The 20,961-nt window shown below is 45.2% G+C and overlaps 2 protein-coding genes across 2 annotated transcripts in view; both read left to right on the forward strand.

Annotated features, from left to right (window-relative positions):
* Npas2 (neuronal PAS domain protein 2) overlaps positions 1–11,967 on the forward strand; it is a 185,566-nt gene extending 173,599 nt beyond the window's left edge. Inside the window, exons 20-21 of the mRNA XM_032900982.1 lie at positions 8,597–8,771; positions 10,547–11,967. Coding sequence (XP_032756873.1) covers positions 8,597–8,771; positions 10,547–10,699 — 328 coding nt within the window. The 3' untranslated portion in view covers positions 10,700–11,967. The remainder of the gene's footprint in view (positions 1–8,596; positions 8,772–10,546) is intronic.
* Positions 11,968–16,900: 4,933 nt separating this feature from the next.
* On the forward strand, positions 16,901–20,940 carry Rpl31 (ribosomal protein L31). The gene is made up of 5 exons (XM_032900983.1): positions 16,901–17,006; positions 17,185–17,291; positions 19,303–19,428; positions 20,263–20,375; positions 20,579–20,940. Exons 2-5 carry the CDS (start codon positions 17,185–17,187, stop codon positions 20,608–20,610), a joined length of 378 nt encoding a protein of 125 aa, XP_032756874.1. The 5' UTR covers positions 16,901–17,006; the 3' UTR covers positions 20,611–20,940.
* Positions 20,941–20,961: the final 21 nt, after the last annotated feature.

The raw sequence follows: 20,961 nt of genomic DNA on the forward strand, positions 1-20,961 counted from the left end.
TGCTGAGAGGGTTAACCCTTGTCTCGTTCCTTATTTGGGGGGAAATCCTTTCCATTCTTCCTGTACACTATTATATTGGCTGTAGGCTTGCCATATAGACCCTTTATTAAATTACGCTATAAGCTTTTAATTCCTAACTTCTTCATGAAGGACTATTCCTTCATGAAGTAATATTGAACTTTCTCAAAGGCCTTTTTATCTATATTAAAAAGATCATGTAATTTTTGTCCTCTAGTGTACTTGTATATTGTATTACATTCATTGATTTTTCCTAAGTTGAACCACTCTTGGTCATGGTATATGATCTTCTTTTTTTTTTTTTTCTTTTTTCTTTTTTTCAGAGCTGGGGACCGAACCCAGGGCCTTGTGCTTGCTAGGCAAGTGCTCTACCACTGAGCTAAATCCCTAACCCCAGTATATGATCTTCTTAATGTGTTCCCAAATCAGTTAACAAGGATCTCATTGAGAATATATGATCTGTATTTATCAGAACAATTAACCCACAGTTCTTTGTCTATCTGTGCCTCTCTCCCTCTCCCTCCCCCCCCGTGTGTGTATGAGAGAGAGTGTGTGTGTGAGAGACAGACAGACAGACAGACAGACAGAGACAGAGACAGATAGAGAGATCTGGTTTTAGCATCAGGTAATATGACTTCCTAGACTGAACTCAGAATGGTGTTCCTTCCTTCCGTATTCATATGGAACAGTTTGAGGAGTATAACTGTCTGCCCTTCTCTAAAGACTGGTAGAAGTCAGCAATGAATACTCTTGGTCCTAGGATTGTTTTCATTAGGATGCTGTTAGTTATTGCTTCGGTCTTGTTGATGGCTGTGGATTTATCTATGTTGTTTATATACCCTTGATTTAATTTTGGTGGGCCATATGTCTGTAGTAATCTATCCATTTCTTCTAGATTTTTCTAGGATTGTAAGCATGAGACTCTGGATTTAATTGAAGTCTATTTCAACATCCCTTTCATCTCTAACTTGATGGATTTCTCTCTCTCTCTCTCTCTCCAATCTTGTTCATCATTTTAAAGAGCCCACTTTGTGTCGAACAGTCCTAGGTTCTTTCGGTCTCCATTGCATGAGGTTCTGTCCTAATCTTGATTACCTCCTGCCTCAGATTTTGGCGTGCTCTTGTTTTTCTAAGACATTGAGGTGCATCATTAGGATATTTACTTGAAATCTCTGGATTTTTAATGTCATCGCTCATGGCCATAAACTTCCTTCTTAGAATGACTTTGCCTGTACCCCAAAGATTAGTTAGTTGTGCTTTTATTTTCATTTGACTCTAGAATGTTTCCCCTCTCCTTTCTTCGGCAACCCAACCACCAATCATTCGTGAGTACTTCATTCAGTCTCCAAGTATTTGTCATTCCCAGAGCTTCTGTTGCTATCGGTTGCTAGGTTTTCCCTCATGGTCTTTTAAATACTGGAAATCGTTCTAATTATTTGGCTTTTGTCAGGACTTGCTTGAGGGCCTCTAATGTGTTCTGTTTTAAAGGTTCCATAAGCTTCAGAGAGATACGTGAACACCATGAATGTTGGATAACATATTTTATCTACAACATGGTGGTGTGGGCTTTGTGTACTTGCTCATTTGTTTTGGGCTGGGTCTCATTACGTAGCCCTGAATGGCCCAGAACTCTTAAGATCTGTGCTGTGGTTAGAAGCTTATGCCACCACAAGCAGCCCATGGTGTGTGTGTGTGTGTGTGTGTGTGTGTGTGTGTGTGTGTGTGTGTGTGTGTGTGTGTGTGTGTGTGTGTGTGTGTGTGTGTGTGTGTGTGTGTGTGTGTGTGTGTGTGTGTGTGTGTGTGTGTGTGTGTGTGTGTGTGATGTGTGGTGTCAGTGATGATGCATCCCACCTGTCCACAGTGCCTGCAGAGGCCAGAAGAGGGCATCGGATCCCCTGAATTCCTTGATCTGGAGTAGCAGGCATTTGCATTTGCGAGGCGCTCGTGGGTGCTGGGAACCTAACTAGGGGCCTCTGGAACAGCAGCCAACGCTGTCAGCTTCTGATCTATCTCTCCAGCCTGTGTGGTTTAATTGGTTTTTAGTCTAAATGACCTATCTGAAGACAGAACTGAAGTATTGAAGTCACCCACTATTCCCGCATGAGGACACAGCCAACCTTTAATGCCCACCAGTGTTTGTTTTATGACAATGAGCACTTGGTGTATCCATTTATGATCATTATGTCTTCTTAATAAATTGCTCCCTTTGTTAATACACCGCGACCTTTTTTATTCCTTCTAATTTGGATTGGAAGACCATCCACTATCAGAGGAGCAGCTTGTTTTCAGCCTTCCCACGCTCGCCAGATCAATCCCCTTCCACGCTTAGTCCATGCATGTCTTGGCTAGAGAGCTATATTTCTTGGAATTGACAACAAGGTGGGTTCTTTTCCCCCAAAGCAGCTAATCCATATCTCATTACTGGTGGTGAGTCGAGACCGTTTACCTAAAGGTTGTTCTTGAGAGATGTTTGTTTAGTAATTCCTGGAATCTCGGTTGTTTCTCATTGGTTGGATCACTGTTTGTTCTTCTCTTAAGTTTTGCTGATTTGCTTTGGAGAACATGATGGACTCCTTTTTTTCGGAGCTGGGGACCGAACCCAGAGCCTTGCGCTCGCTAGGCAAGCGCTCTACCGCTGAGCTAAATCCCCAACCCCGATGGACTCCTTCTCAACACTCCTGTATTCATCCGCTCCCCTCAAAAACATCTATCCTTCCATTTGCTCTTGTGAATAAGTCTGTCTGTCTGTCTGTCTGCCTTCCTGCCAGCATCCCTTCATTCTCTTTTGTAGTGCTGGCTTTGACGTTGTGATGGCTGGCTTTAAGTATCCCTTTGACGCATCCTAAAATAACCTTAGAAAATTGTCTCAATGAGGAATTGTCTACCTTGGGTTGGCCTGGGGGCATGTTTGTGGGAGACCGTCTTAATTATATTAATTGATGTGAGAAGACCATGCCCACTCTGGGTCTTCTTAAGGGAATCCCGAACTACATGAGAGTAGAAAAACCCAGTTCAGCACAGCAAGCATGCAGTTAAATGGACATGCACTTATTTCCTTGCACTCTGAGCTGTGGCTGTGCTGTGACTAGCTGTTTTCTGGTCTGCACTATGGATGTTCTGTGACCAGCTGTCCCAAGCTCTGGCCGCTTGTCCCCCTTAAGTGTTGGACTATAACCTGGAATTATCAACTGATAAATCCTTTCTCCTCTTTGTTGCTTTTGGTCAGTGTATTTTATCATAGCAATAGAATTCAAACCAGCACAGTAGTCATATCCTCCTCAGTATTTTTTTAAGATTTATTTATTTATATCATGTACATGAGTACACTGTAGCTGTCTTCAGACACACCAGAAGAGGACATCAGATCCCATTACAGATGGTTGTGAGCCACCATGTGGTTGCTGGGAATTAAACTCAGGACCTCTGGAAGAGCAGTCAGTGCTGTTAACCGTTGAGCCATCTCTCCAGCCCTAGTACAGTAGTCATGAATCTCCCGAGTTTGTCTTTACCTTGAAATGGCCTTAACTATCCATCAATGGAAAAAGATGGATTGGCTGAATTCAGGAATTCAGTTGTGAGATATTTAGCTTAAGGATTTTGTCCTGTGCTTTCCTGGCCTTGAAGGTCTGGGGAGGTGTGAGAAATTCTGGTATAAGATGGCGTTTTCACATTTCAACTGTTCCTTTGCTCTTTCTTTTCAATGACTTGGCTACATTGTTTCAGAGAAAGGTTCTTTTCCGCTCATGTCTCCCTGTAGGTCATGACCCCTGTGCTCCAGTATCTATTTCTCTATTTAGATTTGGGAACTTTTCTGCTACAATCCCACAAACTGGATTCTCCAGGTCTGTACTATTTGTCTCAGCCCCGTCTGCCCTGGATTCCTAGGCTTGGTCTGACAGTCACTCCCCAGAGCTTATGGACACCAGGGCTTGGCCTCAGCTCGAGTGAAGTTTAAATGAGTATCTTCCCAACCCTGTCCTCCACCCGGACCATGTTTCCTCCCCCTGGTCCAGCGCCTCCGTTACACACCTGACTACATTTCTCATTTGACTCATTTTCAACTTTGTTTTCTCAAAATCTCAATTTCCTTGATAAATTGTCCTTCAATATGGTGGTGAGTCTGTTTCACTGACTCTTTCCTGCGTGTTGCTGGCTTTCCTGCCCAGACCCTAAACTGAACCCATCTGTCTGTCTGTCTTTTCTTTGGAATTTTTTAACTTTTCAGTTTTAGCTAGACAACTCTTGAATTCTCTGTCTGGCATTTTACTTACTTCAGTAGCCTTTAATTCAGTAGGATGTGCCTTTGTGTGTTGCAAACTTTCTAAGTGATGAGCCTCCAGGAAGAGTGGAGCAACTGTTCTTTGTGTAAGTCTTGTCCTGCTTTTTCATGTTATTACACTGTGAATTCCTGGGATGTAGATCTTTTCTGGCTTTATTTAGAGCAAGAGGATAATAATAAATACCATAATATTTCTTAATAATAACATATTATAATTTATATATTATATTATAATTATATAATAATATAATTATCATATTATATATTAAGTAATGTATATAATATTGTATATAAATATATTAAAATATTGAAATATTTTATTAATTGTACATTATATAATATATAACATAAAATATACTAAAATAATTAAATTGTATTACTTAATATATAATATTATATTATTTATTAAATATATATTTACACAATGATTATGTATCATATATTATATGTGATAATATAATATATAATTATATATTAAAATATAAATATGTCATATATCAAATAATATTAAATTAAATGATATGATAAATAATAAAAATAAACAGCCTGCTCTTTTTAAAATTACTTTCTTTTTTGTTTTCAGTTTTATGTACATGAGTGTTTTGCCTGCACGTATACCTGTGCACCATGTTCGTGTCTGCTGCCTAGGGAGCCCAGAAGAGGGAGTCAGGTCCCCTAGAACTAGAGTTATAGATGGTTGTGAGTCACCATGTAGGTGCTCAGAATCAAACCCATATCCTCTGGAAGAGCAGCAATGCTGCGCTATCTCTCCATACATTGTTTCTGTGTACACACACATGTATTATATATGTGCAGGTGCCTGCAGAGGCCAGAAGACTTATTACGTTCCTTGAAGCCCGAATTTCAGGCAGCTGATCCCCTCAGATGTGGATGCTGGAAACTGAACTTGGATCCTCTAGAAAAACAGCTTTGTTAGCCACTGACCACCTCTCTGGCCCCAGGAAGCTCACTCTTAAGGGTCCAATCCCTGTGTGACTTAAAGAGGAGAAAACCCACTCCTAGAACAGCAATATCACCAGACTACAGAAGGTTTTAAAATCAGTTAATCCCACTAATACGTCTCCAAACATAAAACAAAATTTTACAAAACAAAAATAGAATGTTTTCTGAAGTTAAAAATATTTTCAGCAACGAAAATAGTAAATGAATGAGATAAAGAAAGGAGACGGGGAGGGGCATGGAGAAAACAGAGGGCAACCAGGTTAAGTAAAGGAGGTGAATGAGAAGTGGCGTGGAGCGGGCAGTCGGGGGAGGAGCCATGGGAAGGGTGACTGGGAGGAGAGGGAGGCCATCTCTTGGGATATAAAGTGAACGAATAAAAAATCCACCCTGAATCAATTTTTAAAAAGCAAAAGAGAAGGGGAGGGGGAGCAGACAGGGAGGGAGGGGACCTTCTTTCTGGGTCCTCAGAAACAGGAAACCGCTAATGTGTACACATGTGCATGGAGGCAGAGGTATTATAGCTTGTGTGTCACTGAGCTCTGTAACAAGTTCCAATGTCCACCAAGGCGGGTGCACTTTAGAAATTTCTCTTCTGTGCATACAGGATGTGGGGAGGGCGGGAGTAAGCGGGGAGGGCCTCTGCTATCTACACTACCTAGCTTTGCGCCCTCCCCAAGAACTTTCCAGATTGTACCTCTGTGGGTGGCTCCTGTTCTACTGGGGAGGAGTGTCTCCCAAGTACAATAAGAATTAGGAGATGGACCATAGCCCTGAGAGCTCTCCAAGCAAATGACACAGCTGTAGACATCAAGGATTCCACCTCAGCTGTGGAATTTTGGTTTCTCCAGCAGCAAACGGCACGTAGCTGGCTCCGTACTTTTCGGTAGATGAGATGTGCCCTGCACTCTTCACTGTCTGAGCCAGACCCTGAGTCTCTGGCCACCTAGCCATCTCAGCTCCTCAGCGTCTGGCCTCTCTTGCTCTCTGTAACTGCCTTCCCGATGTCTCTCTGGCCCGGGGACTGTGGGAGGTTAAATTTGGGCTCCGTGACTTATAGATTTCCCGTTTTAAGTTTTAAGTTTTAAGCAGTAAATTCCCTGTCAAGATGGGACCCAGCCGTTGCTCTCTGAGTCATACGGATTGACAAGATGGACGTCCTCTTCACTGCTGACTCATCCACTGGAGGAATCACAGTCTCACCAGAACTTGTACCTGGATCTGGGGCTCGTGAGAGCCGTGGACTTGTGCCAAGGGTAGGATTTGCAGTCTCCTTCCAGGGCAGCCTCCATTACCAACTTTTGAATGGGGTTTCTGCTTCCCCATGGTCTACCACAGAGCCCTGCTGTTTCGTCTTGGCTTAGGTTTCAATGTCACTGTTACTTCCCCCACATTCTTAGTTTTCAGTGTCTTTGTTTTCTTTCATTTTTTTACTAGATATTTTTAATTTGCATTTCAAATGTTATCCCCTTTCCCGGTTTCCCATCCGTAAACCCCCTAACCCATCCCCCCCTGCTTCTATGAGGGTATTTCCCCACCCATCCACCCACCCACCCCTTCCCACCGCCCCACCCTGACTTTTACCCTATACTAGTGGGTTCAGCCTTGGCAGGACCAAGGGCTTCTCCTCCCATTGGTGTCTAACAAGGCCATCCTCTGCTACATATGCAGCTGCAGCCATGGGTCTGTCCATGTATAGTCTTTGGGTAGTGGTTTAGTGCCTGGGAGCTCTGGTTGGTTGATATTGTTGTTCTTATGGGGTTGCAAACCCCTTCAGCTCCTTCAATCCTTTCTCTAATTCTTCCAATGGGGACCCCGTTTTCAGTTCAATGGTTGGCTTCGAGCATTTGCCTCTGTATTTGTCAGGCTCTGGCAGAGCCTCTCAGGAGACAGCTATGTCAGGTTCCTGTCAGCTTGTACTTCTTGGCATCAGCAATAATGTCTGGGTTTGGTGGCTGTATGTATATGGACTGGATCTATGTAGAGGGCAGTCTCTGGATGACCTTTCCTTCAATCTCTGTTCTAAACTTTGTCTCTTTATTTCCTCCTGTGAATATTTTTGTTCCCCCTTCTAAGAAGGACTGAAGCATCCACACTTTGGTCATCCTTCTTTTTGAGCTCCATGTGGTCTGTGGATTGTATCTTGGGTAATCCGAGCTTTTGGGCTAATATCCACTTAAGTGCATACCAGGTGTATTATTTTTGTGTGTGTTTGGGTTACCTCACTCAGGGTGATATTTTCTAGTTCCATCCATTTGCCTATGAATTTCATGAGGTCATTGTTTTTAATAGCTGAGTGGTACTCCATTGTGTAAATGTACCTCAATGTCTTAGTTTTCAATGTCTCCTGCCACTTTCCCTACATTCTTCAGCTGTCCCATCACTGTCTGTGAATTTTTAAAGCTCCTTCTTAGAGGTAGGTTATATTATCAAGTTCTGACTCAGCGCCCTCACCAGGTCACGTGAAGACAGCTTTTAGTCTGACATCTTACCCGGAAATCCTGTGTTAATTTTTTGAGGAACCTCCATAATCATTTCCGGAATGGCTGTACCATCTTACATTCACAACGGCAACACACAAAACCTTCCATTTTTCCACATCCTAACTAACAAGGGCTTTTTTCCCTTTAAGGTCGACCCATCTTATTGTGTGTGTCAGTAACTGTACAGTATAGTTTCTTCGTCATAATGGTGTGAAGTGTCAGCTCACTTCAGCGCCAATTGGCATCCTCCTGTTGACTAGTTACAAATGTATGTGCTCACTGGCCTTTGAATCTCTCCATTGGATGGAAAGGACTGCTCAGGGGGGCTGTCAAGGTGGCTCAGTGGTTAAGAGCATTGAGTGCTCTTCCAGAGGTCCTGAGTTCAATTCCCAGCAACCACATGGTGGCTCACAACCATCTGTAATGGGATCTGATGCCCCCGTCTGGTGTGTCTGAAGACAGTGACAGTGTACTCACATACATGAAATAAATAAATCTTTTAAAAAAAGGAAGAAGAAGAAGGAGAAGGAGAAGGAGAAGAGGAGGAGGAGGAGGAGGAGGAGGAGGAAGAGGAGGAGGAGGAGGAGGAAGAAGAAGAAGAAGAAGAAGAAGAAGAAGAAGAAGAAGAAGAAGAAGAAGAAGAAGAAGAAGAAGAAGAAGAAGAAGAAGAAGAGGTTGTTAGATCTCCTGGAATTGGAGTTGCAGGCAGTGAGCCACCATGCGGGTTCTGAGAACCAAACCCAGGTCCTCTGGAAGAGCAACCAGGACTCTTAACCACTGATTCCTCTCTCCAGCCCCTGTAGTACTGTACTAGGCATCTTTCTCAGAGGATCTGTTTTTATTTGAAACCAAACAGATATGCACAGAGCCAAGTGACGTTTCCAAGTCCTGACTCCCACCCCACCAGCAGCAGCGCCTCCACCCCGGTCCTGTTGATGGGGCAGGCCGTGCTCCATCCCAGCTTCCCCGCATCCCGGCCATCACCCCTGCAACCAACACAGGTACAACAGCAGCCACCACCCTATCTACAGGTAGGTACGCATTGTACGTACTACATTTGACTTTTATAGGCATTTTCTTCCCCAGTAGAGAGAGCAACCTCAGAAAAGCTTATATTTGGTTCCTTTTAACACTTAATGCACAGTATGAACAGGACATTTCATATGGCGGTATACTGAAAATATCTATTTAAAAATAATTTTTTATCAGATCCACATCTTGATACGCTCAGGCCTTCAACTGAAGGAAAGTCAAAAACTAATGAGTGCTTTTGTCAAACTTTTTAGTGCACAGAAGTATAAAATTAAAACACATCTAGTTAAAGATCCATCCAGCCCCTCTAGTAAATTAATGTGTGAAGCAGAGACTCTACATGGAAACTGGAGGCGCCGTTCACAGAGACATCATTCAGAAAGCAGAAATTACTTCACTGGATTATCAAGCACACAAGAAAGAGGAAGGGTGGGTGTCAGTGACCTGGGGATTCAGATATGGGACACCTCTCCAGGGGCTCTCACAGGGCTCTATTCTGCCTCACACCTGTCCAGGGTATTCTCCTAGCTCATCCTTTATCCTGCCTTGTGAGGCTTTCCCTAGTCTCACAGGACCACCCACCTACCGTGCAGGGCATCTCTAAAGCCAAAAGACAGCACGCAGTGCCTGAAATGTCTTGAGAAGGGTGGGACGGAGATGGAGAGAATCAGCATCCTTAAAGATCTAGGGTGCCGTTTGATTCCAAAGGTGTTAAACCTTCTGCGGTATAATCCTCAAGTCTCCCTGGCCACACCCACTGTGGGTGTCGCACTCTGACTTTGGCCTTGTGGATCTTGTCAGTCCCCACTCAGGACAGGGAAGTGATCTGGCATGGCAAGCGATGAGACAGAGAGAGAGAGATGGGTGTGAGTACAGGAGAGGTCTCGATGTGTCTTCAGCAGCCGCAGTTTGCGAACACCCGCTGCGTTCAAGCTGGAAAGTAGAGATTCTAGAGTGCTTCAGCCACCATGGTGTCCTTGTGGTCTCAGCGCGCATGCGGGGAGGTGGGCTGCGCAGCAGTGTGCGCTCCGGCCCTGGTGGTCCACAGAGAGATCGGTGGAGAAACCTTCCTTCCTGGAGGAAGACGCAAAGGCATTTCTGGCAGAACCTGACCATCAAGAAAATACTGAGTTCGGGTGGAAGAGAAGAGATGAAAGGATGGTTGTTTTAGGCAGACAGTCCAGCATAAGGCGGGATAGATATGGTGGCATGATTACTAGATTACTGGAGTGGGACATTTATTGTAGGCAAGAGTGGAAAATAAGAGTGAAACTTCCGTAGTCACACTGACTGGTTGAAGCTTTTGCATTTCCAATGAGGAAAGTTTCCTTCCAGGTTCTGGAAAATGGCAGTATTTGTACTAGACACAGGACCAAGGAGCTACTCTAAAGGGCATGCGCGTGCGTGCAGATTCTTCCCCGCCCATAATCTACGTGGGCCTCAGGCTCTACCATCCACAAACACAGAGGACTTCACTTAGACTGTGCGCCTCCAACTCAGTTTCAGCCCCAAGCCCGTTAGCCCAGAAGGAGTCCCCCCTCTTCCTCCCCACCTAGAGTTGACGCACAAGCATGATGTCCGAAAACGTGGGTTTCCTCTATCATGCACACAGGCATGCATAGACCAGCACGCATGTACCACTGCCTAGCCGTCTGAAGAGGGAGTCCCAGAATCTGGCAGCATCTGCTGCAAACCCAAAAGGTACTAAAGTGACTTTAAGAGTGGAGGGACGGGCCAGTCACACAACCCTTTTCCTGCTCTTTCCTGCGTACAGGCACCAACATCTCTGCACAGTGAGCAGCCGGACTCGCTCCTTCTCTCCACATTCTCCCAGCAGCCAGCACCTCTGGGCTATGCAGCCACACAGCCTACACAGCCGCAACCCCCACGCCCTTCCCGCAGGGTCAGCCGGCTGTCAGAGTCCTAAGGTCTCCAGCAGCCATCCTGGTAGTGCCCTGACACTGGAGTCCAGAAGCAAACAGCTTTAACCAATGGAAAACGGGGTTGGCCGTGGGAGATGGGAAGAAGCGGTTGTGTGACTTTGGCGCACCCTGTATACATTTCAGAACTCCTGATGGTAACATGTCTGAAGTGTGGCATTTGCAGAATGGGGAAAGAACAGGATTATTGGCCATGATTTCCTTGCCCTGGGCCTCTCGGGCATCCGCTACAGCCATACAGACAGGAACCAAGTGCCCTGTATGGGCACTGCTTCCTGGTCTATTTGCAGAGGTGATACCTCTCGCTGCCTCCAGGGGAGAGCGCTCCAAGTACTCTACCGACTGACACAGGTCCCAAGCCCTCGCGGGCCTTCACTCTCTTGATGGTCTTTCCTTTACAGTCAAGGACTAAGTTAAAGGTCTTTGGAGAGAGTATAAAGAGATTATTTTTCATTATTTTTAAATGGTTGTTTTTGTTTTAATTTGCACACCTGTGCACAAGGGAAATAACAGGCACTTTCGGGGGTTTTTGTTTGTTCATTCGTTTGTTTGTTTTAATAATAAGGTCCCATGGCTTCATTGGGAATACACAATAACAGAAACAGTCCCACCAATCAGATAGCGAAGCCTGTTATTAATGAAGCTACAGATCCACACCCTTGGCCTAAACCCTAGCGGACTGAGGCTCTCGGGCACCAGGCCCTACAGGGGTGTTTTCCTTCCTAAATAGAACACTGGACTCTTCCTGTTAACTTCGCTGATAGTAACTACAAAAGTGGATTCAGCAAAGCACAATCTCACAATGATTCCGAATTCCCGAGAGACATCTTAGACTCTGAGGGAAGAGGGCCCACAAGCAGGGGTACTCCGCAGGCCGAATCTCCCAGGAAACCAGGCATGTGATGGCCTTCCTAGTGAGGCAGGCCACCATGACTTCCGGTATATCTTCCCTGATGATTCCGAAGATCGGATTTTCCTTTTCAGAATGCACTTTGCTTTTTTTTTCTTTGTGTTTTGTTACGTCGAGGTGTTTCTAAAGAGAAGATTTTATGTAATTATAAGAGGAAGTGTAGTGAATTGTACAGCTGTTGTAATAATGACCTATTTCTATAAAAAAATAAAATTGTATGGATTATGTGTAAATTATTTTGTATCTGAGATACCAGTTCCATTCACAAATATGAAAGTATAAAGGTTTCCTTGTGTTTTTCTGTGAGTGAAACATTTTGTAATAAATTAACAAGTTTGTACAATTTCCTTTGTCCCATGTTGTACATCCACTCATCTATCTCTTTACTGGGAAACCTTAAAATTCTCGAGCTGTTGAAAGCTTTGGGTAAAGTTCTTAGTCTGTTTTTTGTTGCCGTTATGCAGTAAGTGAAGTGGAGAACATCCCAGAAACGGGCTCGGAGTTCCAGAGACTTCACATGGTCACGTGGCACTGTTGCTCTCTGGGCCTGTAACAGCCTCAAACATCATAGAATGAGTTCATGGCTCAACAGGACTGCTCACCTCAATATGGTCAGGAAGCAAAGAAAGAGTAAGGAGCTAGGGTCCCAATAAAGGGACACTGCTAATAGCCTAACTTTATTTCATTAGGCCCCACGTGCTATCCGGCTACACCCAGTAGCTGAGGTCCAGGGTTTCAATTATGTGCACCTTTGGGGGGCCATGCAAGACCCAAACCTCAGTGTAGCAGAAAGAAGCTAAACAATAACCAGTACTGGAATGGAGGTTTTTTTGGGGCTGCATCATCTGCCGGTTCCCTAAGGCTTAAAGCTTGTGACAGAAAAACAACGTTTCACCGAAGAAATAACAAAATAATAACAGGAAAAAGTTGCCAGGAACAGCTCAATCTTGTGAACATAAGTAACCTGTAGAAATGGTGGGGCATTCTCCACCAAAGCACCCATTCATTGCTTGCAATTGCACTCAATCAGGACAGATCTGATGGGCTCTCACTACCAACGTGAAGACCAATGGTGCCAGCAAGGTAGGTATGATTGTGTGTGATATGTGCACATGTTCGTAGCACAGCAGGATGTCCAAGGTCTCGGATCAGATGCAACCATCTTGTTCATGAGGTCCAGTATGCTAAGACAAGGGTGCTCCAGTGGTCCTGGTGGTCTAGACTGAGTGTTTCCAAGTTCTTGTTCTCTTGATCAAAGAATTGAAGAAGTACACACAAGTAATGAATTAGCAGGGATCTTAGTCAAAAACAGAGTAAACTGACAGACTGGATGCATTGCTATGAGAGAGCGGCAGCTCCAAGCAAGATTGTCCTGGGTTATTTTGCAAAGCTTCCTTTTATGGGCCCAGGAGGAGGGAGGGGTTAATTGCCAAGGATGAGATGTGAGTGATTTTGTGTTTCCTTTGATGGGCTTGGGTTATATAACCCTTCGTTCACTCAACCTGTTCTTCATCAGGACACGTCTGACTTTAATCATGTGCATGTCCATTCATGACAGGCATAGGATGGTAAATAGGAGACGTTCCCCTGAAAGTTCACTCAATGGACACAGGACACCTCACTGCATGTGTACTGAAAACCATCCCAGGCTGGTTTGGGCTCACCAAGATATACATTCCAGCAAGTTCGACCACAAAAGGGGAGTCACCGAGAGGTTGCTAGGGAGTCACTTGAAGTTATAAGGATTGACTAGCCACTTGGTTTGGAGAAGGTTGTGTGCACGGAGCTCCACGCAGATGGATGCTAAGCCACCTCTGAAAACTACCTGCTTTAGGAGCTCATGGTGTAGGAAACACACAGATGAGCTGCATGGAGCTAAGTTCCTTCCAGGGCTCTATTAAAATAGCTAGGTCTGTACTTCTGCCCTCTTCTGTAAAATGACGACGGCTCCTTCTTGGTTCTCTAGCTAGGATCAAGTTTGAAGACTGTGACACTGTTGTAGATATGTACTCTTGGTGGCTCTATACCTGAGGGTGGGGGTGGGGTGGGCAGGAAATATTTTCCACCCACTGAGAGGAGCATTTACTTTTTGAAAGAACTTGAAACGAACCGTGTTTTTAAGGCACAAAGTCTGTATGGAATCTGACCCATATTTTTTATTTTACCCTAACATCGTCTAAGGGTTAGAGATTGGGTTGTTCTGGAAACGAATTTATAGTTTAATGGCAGTCATACTTTAATTGATGGTTAGACTCCTAAGTGGAACAAGATTGTTAATGGGCACAGTGTATTCATTATCCTAAGGTTGTCTATCTGGAAGCCATTAAAAGAGGGTGGAGTAGGTTGTGCTCCTAATTTAATTTAGCTCTGCCTGAATTTTGCACATGTTCAGAATTTGGGTTAACTTGAAAAACTATTATTGTGTAATTTTCCACTAAATGCGTGCATCATGGGAATTGTAGTGGCTGACCTCTTCATTAACTTTGCTCATTAAAAGGCCATTTTGCAACCACGTCTTTGTTCCAGAAAAGCTATGACCTTCCTGTCTGGAAAAGTATAAAGTGTCGTGGCTCAAGAATCAAGATTAAATGTGCCCTTGGTTTAAGATACTACAAACTGACTAACACTGTAGCATCTTCTGTCTCTAACAACTAAAATGGTGCTTGTACAAACAGCATTGTTGTCATCGTTAGATAAGGTCTCACTGTGTAGCTCTGACTGGCCGGAAGCTCCCTATATAGAGCAGACTGGTCTGGAACTCACAGAGATCCTCCTGCCTCTGCCTCCCACTCTGGGATTAAAAGTGTATGCCACCACACCCGGCTAGGTAAACCGTGTCCTAGTCATGACTTTTGCACTCTTGCCAAAATGTCCTAGTAAAAATTTAGTGAGATAAAATGACTTTAATTTTTGTTCATGTTGTACCCTGAAGCTCTCAAAGTCAACCACTAATATACTGAAAAAAAAATCTAATTTGAGTAATCTAGAGAAATGTTGTTAGTGGTCAGAAGAAATTCATACTATGCAGATAAATAGCCTTGCTTTTCTGTGGAAACACTCATTAGAAATGAGACAGGGGAGGTTTTTTTGATTTTGAATTTTAGCCTAATCATTGATGGACAGGCACGTCTAGTTTATTGACTCCTTAAATTATTCATGTTTTACTTTTAGCATAAAGTCATGAACTCACAGCCTTTTAAAAACTCAGCTTTTCTAATTAACCATTATTTATTAACCATGACTAATTATTATTTCTTGCTCAAGTCAGCACACTCTGACTAGTGGGCTCCTCTTAACTCTTGTTAGCCTATCCACAAACAGATTCCAATTTCTTTCTAGAACATCAGGGGCATGACTATTGATCTCCCACCCTGCACACAATCATGTATGCAATCAACTTCCCTTCTTATATTCTTTTACTTAACACAAAGCATTGAAGGTTAAAATCTGGTGCTTAGGGCAAGTCTGCAAAGTGGTGTTGGGTAATGAATAGTGCTTCTTCCGTTCCTATCGCTGGCTCCTTCTGATGGGACAGAGCTGAAAGTCTGCACAGCCATGCAATGCACAGCAGTCACTGGGGGATGAAGACACATATGAGAGACAGCCTAAGTTTGTCGCAGGCTAAAGCACATAGGTGTGCACACGCTACTGTGTCTGCCGAGCAAGGAAGATGATCCATGGCACGGCCCTGAGAATATATCCCGCTTATAAAAGACTCACACAAAAGTCACCGAATCGGCCGGGCGTGGTGGTGCGCGCCTGTAATCCCAGTAGCTTGGGAGGCTGGGGCAGGATTGTGCTTGAGAGTTCAAGGCCAGCATCCTGGGTGTCAGCCTACCCAGTGAGAGCATTGGCATTGCGAGACTAAGATCCTGCCTCCTTTATTAAAAAAAAAAAAAGTCACCGAATCACATTGACTTTGCCTATCTAACAGGTCATACATTGTGTGGTTCTTTTCAGTTATCATCTCTCTCCAAAACGGCCATCTCATGGAAAGTTACCTTTGAACTACTGGTTTTCATTTCAAATACTGTCTGCATCATTCTCTGGTCCACTATTTGTGGCCTTGCTCAAAATCCCAAACTCATATTTTCATATTCTCTTTATCCCCTCTTCCCTCTCCCCACTTCAGTCTCTATTCTCCCTCCCCTCTTCCCTCCCCTCTTCCCTCCCTCTCCCCCTACTTTTGGATCTAGTCTCCTTGTGTAGCCAACCAAGGCTATCGTAGTCCAGAATAGGCCCAGTCCTAACTTAGTATCTTCTCTCTGCCTCCTGAGTGTATGGCTTCTGAATTCCTTTTAAAATACTTTTGAGTGGCTCTGCTTGGGAGATCGCGTTGGAATTTTCTGAGCTCAACCCTGTACCAACCAGCACTCCCTTGAACCCCTTCTGGTTTGTACTCCACTAAGAACTGGAACACAGCCTGTCCTCTCCTTTCCTCCTAGCCCCATGGGAGAAGTCATCAGACAGTGTAAAGTGTGTTTAGCCCACTGTAGTCAAGGATACCTTGAACTCCTGATCACCTGACTCAGCCTACAAAGTTCTGGGAAAATAGACATGTACCACCATACGTGACTGTGGATGGACATTATTTTATGAGAGAGAAAGAGAGAGAGAGAGAGAGAGAGAGAGAGAGAGAGAGAGAGAGAGAGAGAGAGAGAGAGAGAACGCTTGCATGTCTGCCCCAAGTCCTGCCTTTGGGGTATCCGTATGCACAGCATCCCTTAGCCTAAGGAAGTAGAGAGACCCAGGTTCCTTGTGAGATCGTGGAATGTCTGCGTGCCTATCTTCTTGTCTGTGAGATCCTGAAACTTGCCCATTGCTGAAACCCCAATAGACAGGGGTTTCGGACATGTTTAGATTCTGAGATTTCTTTTCCCCCTACGAAAGTGCCTGGCATTTCCGTGGGGCATTTTCGACTTGGAAAATAAGTTCTTTGGTTGTGGTCTCAGTCATTCCCGGGACCTTCCGCTAAGCACACTACCTAATAGATTTAATAAATGTAGACTGAGTGAACCAGTGAACGCGAAGAGCTAACGAGCGTCTTCTCTCCGGGCCGTCTCTCTGAAACCCTGCTCAGGTTCGGATCTAAATCCTACAGGCACTTCCATTTTCAAGGCAGACTACGTGAAGACTGTCAAGCTCTCCCCGGCCCCGCCCCGCCCCGCCCCCGGCCCCGCCCCCGCCCCAGTCCCGGCTCTGCCCCGCCCATGCTGCTCGCTCCGCCCCGACGCGCACCGTATTTACGTCACAGCCTAACCCTTAACTTCCCCCTCACCACACCTCTTCCTCCCTGCCGCCCCGTGACCCGGAAGTTGTACGGCTACGCGACTTTCCATCCCACAATCCCTCGCGCCCTTCCTTTCCAACTTGGGCCCGGCAGAGTGAGTATGGTTGCGGGGTCGTGGCTCTGAAATCCGGCTCCATCCGCTCCGGGCGCGGGGCGGGCAAGCTCGGTGGGATTTCTCTGCGGTCCGGGGCGGTGGGAGAACGGCCTGCCGAGGTCACCTTAGCCCAGACTTTCCCACTGTCTGCTTAAACCTCCCTGTCGTCTGCGTTTAGATGGCTCCCGCAAAGAAGGGTGGCGAGAAGAAGAAGGGCCGTTCTGCCATCAACGAGGTGGTGACCCGAGAATACACCATCAACATTCACAAGCGCATCCATGGAGTGTGAGTACCGGGCGGTCAGTGTGGCCTGCGACCCCCTTCCGGCTCTGGGCTGTCACTCTAAGAGCCTTGCTTACAGACTCGGTGCTCAAGAGAGCACGCGGTTTTATTCCTGTCTGGTGTGTAATCTGGACAGGTGAAAGTTTGCAAAAGGAAACCCTCAGTGACTCCATGCTGCAGAAAAGCAGCCGGTTACTCCCTGCTCGTCCTCAGGTGTGAAATAGGATTGTTTTCTTCCTCCTCTGACCATGCACATCCGTGCTAATTCGGGGCGAATTGTAATACTGGAGCTAGAAATGCTAAGGAGCGTGGGTTTATAAGGTGGCAGCTACGGAGAGTAAATTTCGTTGCCTTATTCCTTTTGCACACGTTCTGTTTGTGTTCACATTCCAGCCTGTAGAGTTGAATTTCTTGGACACGATTGTTCAGTCTTTTGGGGCAGATTTTACCGTGTTGAAACGTGTGTCTGCACATTGTGTCCTGCGTGAGGTCCTTGCCCAGGATGGGTGCTGCTTGTGGAGGGCCACGTTCCTTGTTTTATGGTTGGGGTGTATTGAGCATTGTCAAGCGCTGTTTAGGACTAGGAGAGAGTACATATTCTGTGCTCCAAGTTTATGAAAGGGAGGTGACAAGATTTTGAGTTGAGATGGTTTTTGGTGCCTACTGTGTGTGTGTGTGTGTGTGTGTGTGTGTGTGTGTGTGTGTGTGTGTGTGTGTGTGTGTGTTGGGGAGGTGCTCACAGTGAAAGCTACTTAAGCCTTGATTAGAGCATTGTAGAAATGATGTGGGCTGTGGATGGGTATAATTTTGTTGAAAAGGCCCTATGTGAGAATCTCCAAGCTCCTCCATCCTTGGTAATTTCCTGATCCCAGTTGTGTGGTGAACCGTGTTCCACACCTGGCCTCCCCAGTTTCATTCAGGGTACTTCAGCCCAGTGCTCAATCTCTGCCCTCTGAAAACCACTGACTGACTGATTGCAGCCCTTTCTCTTTAATTGATGGCAGTGGTAGCAGCTTTTTTCCATTTCCTAACCATGATATTGAAGTTGTTCAGTGTTCCTTCTCTTTACTGGTGCACCCTTGGTCCTTGTAACCACGGGATTGGTTGCTTGCACAAGCTGGGTAACGGTTGGTACAAGATAGATGTGAAGTGGGTTGTCTGAGCAGTAGACAGGTTGGTGGTGGGTAGAAGAGAGAAATCGGTTGGTTTTTTCTCTGCCTCACTTGAAGTGGACTTAACCAGGTGTAGGCAGACCTGAGGGGGTGGGTTTGTTTGTTTGTTTGTTTGTTTGTTTTTATTGGGTTTTTAAATAAGATCTCTGTAGATTGGTTTTAGGATTTGAGGTCTTCCCGCCCACCCTCCAGTTTGGGGATTATTGATGTGCACCACCGTGCCCTATAAGATTTGGTTTGGGGTTTTTGTTGTTGTTGTTGTTGTTGTTTTGATAGCCCCCATCGTGTATCCTAGCTATGTAATTCATAAGAGAGTGGCTGCCTCGGTTCCACAGAATGTTGTCTTTGTACGAGTGTTTTGCCTGAATGCTTATATGATCCATATTGGTTCTGGGCGCCAAACCTGGGTCCTCTGCAAGAACATACATTTTTTTTTTTTTTTTTTTTTTTTGGTTTTTTTTCGGAGCTGGGGACCGAACCCAGGGCCTTATGCGCTTCCCTAGGTAAGCGCTCTACCACTGAGCTAAATCCCCAGCCCCAAGAACATACATATTTTTAACCGCTGGATCATCTCTGCTCCCCAGAGAGAAATACCCCGACATTCAGGGTTTCTGTGAGAGTAGGCCAAGTTGATGACTGATACTCTGGGAAAGTGAGTGGGACACTTGGATTGTAGGATGCTCAGAATTTTACCCCAACATCTTAAGTACTGATGCTAGTTGCTGGGCATGTCATGCTTAGTGAAAGGGTTCCCTTAACTAGTCTTAAAGGTTTTACGTTGCCATGCCACTTACATGTGTAATTTATGATTAATTTTTATATGCTTGTGTTCTGAACTTTAGGGGCTTCAAGAAGCGTGCTCCTCGGGCACTCAAAGAAATTCGGAAATTTGCCATGAAGGAGATGGGAACTCCAGATGTGCGCATAGACACCAGGCTCAATAAAGCCGTCTGGGCCAAAGGAATAAGGTACTGAAGTTATTTGGTGCAGTGATGGCAGCCCGTCCAATTCCTTATATAGGACTGTGACAAGTCTGATGGTTCAGTTACCAGTTGGCATAGAAAAGCTACTGGAACAGAGGACAGGCTAATGTAATCCCTCTGCTGTAAGGGAGACTGCAGTGTTAGAGCCTGGTGAGATTTGAAGGAGCTGTGTTGGGTGTGGGAGAAAGCGGTGATTGGGAGCCTGAGGTGCTGGCCTCCCTGAGGGGAGGAGTCCGTCCCTGCTGCCCAGAAGGGCTGATGTATGTCGTCACCTATAATGCGAAAGTGAGTTAACTGGGCTTGGGAGGTCCTCTTGAAAGTGGAGTAGAAAGATGGAGGGTGTGCAGCGGGGAACCTTGCAACTGCTGTCGTAGGGATATGGCTTGGGGTGTATTAGATTGTACAACAATGAACTGCAGTATCTGCCTTGAGGTAAGGTGAGTGGTGTCACAAGAACATGGAGAAGTTTGTACAGATCTGGGGCCTAAATGAGCACCTAGCATGTCCACAGATGAAGGAAGAAGGCAGCTGGGTTGCTTCTGAGGCAGGGTGGGGGGAGTGGCTGTGTGTACTTTTTATGTGAGTTAATGGCCATATCTGATGATAGTCGTTTTCTGCTTAAGAACAATTGGTTATTATCTGTGGCCTTGACCTCCCAACAGGCGTGCATCCTGAGACCAGCCTGTTGCTCACTTAGCTGGGTGTATTTTTCAAGGTCACAGAGGGTGTTCATCAGAACATTGGGAACAGGGATAGATATGAATGCCACTGCCTTGTTTCTGACAGAAGTGTTGACCTTAGCAACACGTTCTTTCTTAGGAATGTTCCGTACCGCATCCGAGTACGTTTGTCCAGAAAGCGTAATGAGGATGAGGATTCACCAAACAAGCTCTACACATTGGTAACTTACGTGCCTGTTACCACATTCAAAAGTAAGTCTCATAGTGTTCCAACTTTACCGTGTCCAGTGAAGAGGTGGGCGGCAGACAGAATTATCAGACCTTCCTTAACAACTGCCTTGCTGTGGGAAGATAGTAAAGCGGCTTCTATGGAGGGCTCAGGCAGTGGGTGGTGCAGTGTCCTCAGCCTGGGGTGGGATGAGTGGGTGCTGACTGGCTGTTAATCTTCCTTCCAGATCTACAGACGGTCAATGTGGATGAGAACTAACTGCTGAATGTCAAATAAAGTTACAGAACTGCCTCCAGGTTTTGCTTTTTCTTTTTGTTGTCTGCCCCATAAGTGGAATTTTTAGGTCTAAGGGTTATTTTGTTGGAAATTAATCTGAGAAGCTCTGTTCTGGACACACAGGAAATTGGAAGTATGTGAAACATTCTTTTCACAGAAGTCAGTGTATTAGTTGGGGTTGTGGGGTGTTTTTGTTTGTTTTTGAGGGGTTTCTCTGGTGGTGCTGCTTGTTCTGTAGACTAGGTTGGCCTGGAACTCAGAATTGACCTGCCTTTTCCTCCCTGGTGTTGCAATTAAATGTGTGCCACTGTGTATGTTTGTGGCTTTAACTAC

Source organism: Rattus rattus, chromosome 4, assembly GCF_011064425.1.
Source record: "Rattus rattus isolate New Zealand chromosome 4, Rrattus_CSIRO_v1, whole genome shotgun sequence".
In the NCBI taxonomy this organism is placed as follows: Eukaryota; Metazoa; Chordata; class Mammalia; order Rodentia; family Muridae; genus Rattus; species Rattus rattus.